This window comes from Solanum stenotomum, chromosome 1 (genome assembly GCF_019186545.1).
Source record: "Solanum stenotomum isolate F172 chromosome 1, ASM1918654v1, whole genome shotgun sequence".
Taxonomy (NCBI): Eukaryota; Viridiplantae; Streptophyta; class Magnoliopsida; order Solanales; family Solanaceae; genus Solanum; species Solanum stenotomum.
In genome coordinates, this window is record NC_064282.1 from 68,839,117 (window position 1) to 68,844,009 (window position 4,893).

General features: G+C 37.0%; 1 protein-coding gene across 1 annotated transcript; it reads right to left on the bottom strand.

Annotated features, from left to right (window-relative positions):
* Positions 1-771: 771 nt before the first annotated feature.
* Positions 772-2,013, bottom strand: LOC125855767 (uncharacterized). The gene is made up of 2 exons (XM_049535475.1): positions 1,591-2,013; positions 772-1,389 (listed from the first exon to the last, which is right to left on the bottom strand). The coding sequence occupies exons 1-2, from the start codon at positions 2,011-2,013 to the stop codon at positions 772-774; spliced, it is 1,041 nt and encodes a 346-aa protein (XP_049391432.1).
* Between the last annotated feature and the right edge of the window lie 2,880 nt (positions 2,014-4,893).

A 4,893-nucleotide genomic window follows, 5' to 3' on the forward strand; every position in this document is an offset into this window, starting at 1 on the left:
TTCAGCCTCTACGGACGCCACCACGGTCCGTCATCAAGACCACGGCCCGTGAAAGGTCCCGTGGTTTGACGTTTGGGCCTGGTGGAGTCTAACTCACCACCACGGGCAGGTCAATGGACCGTGGGACCCTATCATGGTCCATGAACCCTGTCATGGTTCACTGGTTTAGGTAAATTTTATGTAATTTTTTTCTAGGTCTGGTTTTCGAGGTGTTACAAATACGACTATGGTAAAAGAGTCAGACAAGAAACCCATAGAAGTACAACAAACAAACTACCCTAAAAAGAAAATATATCTTTTTTTTTAGTTATTTACAACCCCTTCACCCCCACACTTAAGCTATGACAGGTCCCTATGGCGTAAAGAAAATACAAAAGTAAAGGAAACTTCCCCAACTCTCTTTAGTCGGTGTCGAAAATAGTGTCTTGCTCCCTTGTGCAGTCTTGGCCAAGCATACACACCCATGCTATGATCTTTTTATCCGACTTGGTTGTCTTAAATGTGAGCTCATCCACCTTCTTCATATTGAATACTACATTTTCCTCTCCAACTCTAAGCATCAGTTTCCCTTCATACACATCAAGTATTGCTCTACCAGTAGCTAGGAATGGTTGGCCAAGAATTAATTGAACCTCCTTATTTTCTTCCATGTCCACCACGATAAAATCTACTGGAAACACAAACTTGTCCACCCTAACTAGAACATCTTCAACTTCCCTTTAGGAATAATGGTGGATTGGTCAACCAACTGTAAGGACATTGGGATAGATTTTATGATTCTGAGCTCTCTTCCAGCTTTTTGAATATGGACAAAGGCAAGAGGTTTATAGATTCTCCTGAGTCACACAAGGATTTCTCAAATCTAGCAGTCCCTAATGCACATGGAATAGTGAAACTACCCAGATCACCACATTTTTGACGTAGTTTATTTTGAAGGAAGGCACTACAATGAGCATTCAACTTGACTACTGATGTTTCCTCCAATTTTCTCTTGCTGGATAAAACTTCCTTAAAAAATTTAGCATATGCAGGCATCTGAGTGATTACCTCAGTGAAAGGAATATTCACATGTAGTTGTTTTAGCATCTCTAAGAACTTACCAAAATACTTGTCAAGCTTCTCTCGTTTCATCTTTTGAAAAAAAGGCAATGTAGGCATGTATTTAGAATCAATTTCTAGTTCTGACTTCTCCTTTCCTTTCTGAATTTCGTTGGACTTCCGTACTACTTTTTTACTTCCTTGTTTCTCATCTTGGCTCTTTGTAACTTCACAAGCTTTGCTTTTACAATTATCATTTAACTTTTTTCCACTTCGCAAAGTCATAACTTTCAGCTCCTTAGGGTTCCTTAATGTGTCACTTGGAAGATTTCCAGGTAGTCTTTCAGATATCTAATTAGCAATCTGTCCAACCTGCTTTTCTAAATTTCGAATAGAAGCACCTTGAATTTCAAACCACTCATCAACCTTAGTGATGAAACTTTTAAACATCTCTTCCAAACTCGATTGGTTCCCATGTTGTCCCTCATGAGGTTGATATTGTTGTCGCTGGTGATTCTAGTACCCCTAAAGTGTTTGTCCTTGTCCTCTCACATTGTTCTGTTGCCACACATTCAAACTACCATTTGGTGAGCTCCATGAGAATCTAGGATGCCTTTGCCCCATTGCATTAAAATTGTTTGCTTCTTGATAGTTCCCTTTGTTAAAGTTTCCAACAACATTAACCTCTTCTTCTGTAAATGACCTTTGTTGACATTCATGAGTAGGATTCCTTCCTGCACAAAAATCACACGTTATTGATTGCGTCATTTGAGCCTGGGCTAGAGTCAACTGTTTCACATCCTTCGCAATTGATGCAATATGCGCCAGCAATGTAGTGTAAGTATCAACTTGGTGCACCCCTACAGTCTCCTTCCTTTCAGAATTCTCTACAACCCACTGATTGGCATCCTCTGCAAGTTCATTTACGATTTCAATTGCTTCTTTAGGTGTCTTTTTCATGATCGGTCCTCCCATTACATTATTTAATATCCTCCGTGACACAAGTGATAATACTTCCTAGAAATTTGTCAACTGCAGCCATGGCTCTATTCCATTATGTGGACACTTCCTCAACAATTCCTTGAATTTTTCCCATGCTTTAAACACCGTTTTTTATTCTAGTTGACTAAAATTGCTAATCTTCTTCCTCATTCTAGTTGTTTTTGCTGGTGAGAAATACTTATCAAGAAACTTTGTCATCATTTCATCCCAGGTGTGGATTGATCCAGAAGGTAAACTTCGTAGCCAGATCTTAGCATCATCCTTCAAAGAGAAAGGGAATGCCTTTAAGTATATAGCATCGTCCGATGCTCCATTGTAGTGAAAAGTGTTCGTGATTTCATCAAAATCCATCAGATGACTGGTTGGATCTTCATTCTGCTTCCCTCTGAAAACACAATTATTTTTTATTTTTTGGAGAACACTATGCTTGATCTCAAAGTTATTTGTTGCAACAGGAGGACATCTTACATTGGACTGCATCCCATTTTAATTTGGCTTAGCATAGTCTCCTAGCAATCTCCCCGCCCTTCCATTATTTTGATCCATTTGGTCTTCCACTTCAGCAAGAAGGCGGTGAATTCTTTGGTTAACAACCCAAAATGTTCAGCATCATCTTCAATCCCATGTGCGCGGTTTAGGTTATCAAGATTGAGTGGGTCATTCAAACCCCTATTACCGGCATTTATATCACCCATTGCTTTAAGCCTCTGAGACTGCCCTGAAACCCTTTCGGCAAGTTCCTTCTTAAGCAAGCGTAAAGTTTTTTCCAACTCTATATTGTATTTGATAACTTCTTTTGAGGAAGATAGTGCCATACACCAAAATTGTGGTTAATTCCTATTGCATGCAATACTTGGAACTTGAGGTGTTAACTAAAATAAATAAATAAATAAAAATAAAACAAAACCTGAATTAATACACAAAACTCTATTGAAAACTACTTGTTGCCAATCTCCGGCAGCGGCGCCAAAATTTGACTAGCACAAACACACTATAAGTTTAGCGCTTCGCTAGTCAAAGATAGTATAGTATAAAGATCGTTTACAGAGGAATTGGTACAAATAATAATTCAATTAAATCTTGCTAACTATTATTCAGGTGATCAAAAGAAAGAGTTGGTTGTGATTATGAACCACTTTTATAGACTAAATTATAATTAAAAACAATTAATAACTATGAAGTTTAATATGAATAATAAAAGATGGGGTACAAGACGAAACAAGTGCATAATGATAGTTGGAATTTGACCACATTCATTTATCACATCTAAAGTTCTATCGATTCTCTCGAATTCGATAGCTTATTAGAGTATCCTTATGCCTTAGATTTTTCTTACGAGTAAATCTCAAGTTAAAGAATAAACCCATTATAATCCTATGATTCTATTATGCAAGAACATGTTACTAAGTGTTCTTAAGGAAATAACGTCCTTCGACTATTTTTCCTTGAGATTTAATCAATAATTATCAACAAGCTCCTTCAATTACTTTATAGAAAATATATTGATTCAATCCAACAAAACTATTCAACAATATTCACCAAGATATTCCTCTTTCGATTAAATTAAATAATGAACAAGGTTGCAATTAAATTCAAATTCCCATAACAAGTTCAAGCATAAGAATGAAAATCAAAATCCCAACAAATTCATCAATACAACATGTTTGTCAAATACCCTTTAAGAATCTACTCCATGGATGAGAACAAGTTTACTAAGAACAAAGATGAAAAAGAAGACATAATAATCAAACTATGAATCCCAACTTCCGTTTTGGATTCGAGTAGTGTACCACTTGTTCCACCTCCTTTTCTTCGTAACCTAGCATTTCTTTTTGTTCTTTTCTCGATAATCTGGCTTTGGGAAAAGCTCCAACATCATATAGCATAGGTTTTCCTCCAAAATTCCAAAAACACCCTTCCTTTCATGATTTCACGCCTCCCCGCCACGCGGGCGCGCCGCTGGAAACCCAAGCGCGCGGAGAGGCAGCAGCTGCTTTAATGTGTCCGCGCGGGCGCGCCACTAAACACTTGAGCGCGCGACCACCGCATGGGCGGATAGTTTAGAAGATGCACATTTTTGTTTTTTTTTTCTTTCTTTAGCATTCTTGTTGGTCTTTCTCACTAATCATGTTCAACACTTGAATTTGCACACCTACACATATGGAACATAGATAATTAATTGCAAAGTTCACATTCAAAACTTGTCTAAATTCATCTTATTTAATTAATTACCCATCAAGATGTAAGTAGAATTAATCTCTATCCTCTGATTTAGTATGCATATAATTTTATTTTGGTCTTGGTCTAGTGATGAGAATCGCATGAATTATGGGAAACTTACATAAATATACTGTATTAAGAAAATATTATCATTTAGGGTGTGTTTGGTATGAAGGAAAACATTTTCTTGGAAAACAAGTGCATTTCTAACTTATTTTCTTATGTTTGGTAGGAGAGTAGAAAATATTTCCTATGTTTGGTTGATGAATGAAAAATAGTTTTCAAAAAATATCTTTTTTTTTTGCTTGAGACTAAAGAAAATACTCTTTAGGAAAATAATTTTTGATCCAAAAATCAACTCCGATAATTGATCTAGGACCCGACCCCGACACCCAAACTAGGACAAAACCACGATAACCATTACGAAATTCAACCCAGGAAAAATAATTTCAATAACTATTTTTTTAAGAAAAAAATTGACGGAGTCGCTGGGGCCTTGGGGGTGGGGGTAGGCGACTTGGGGTGGGGTGGAGGTGGCGTAAAAATTGAATATTTTTAAAATTTGAAATATTTCCCCAAAAATGAATTTTTCTTAAATAAATTTTTGACGGGAATTGCTTGGGGGGGGGGGGG

Excerpts from the sequence above, each read along its gene's own strand:
- LOC125855767 (XM_049535475.1), bottom strand. The coding sequence starts at position 2,013 with ATGGGAGGACCGATCATGAAAAAGACACCTAAAGAAGCAATTGAAATC. Across the intron at positions 1,390-1,590 it reads ATGTGTGGCAACAGAACAAT|ATATCTGAAAGACTACCTGG; the intron begins GTGAGAGGACAA and ends ATTGCTAATTAG.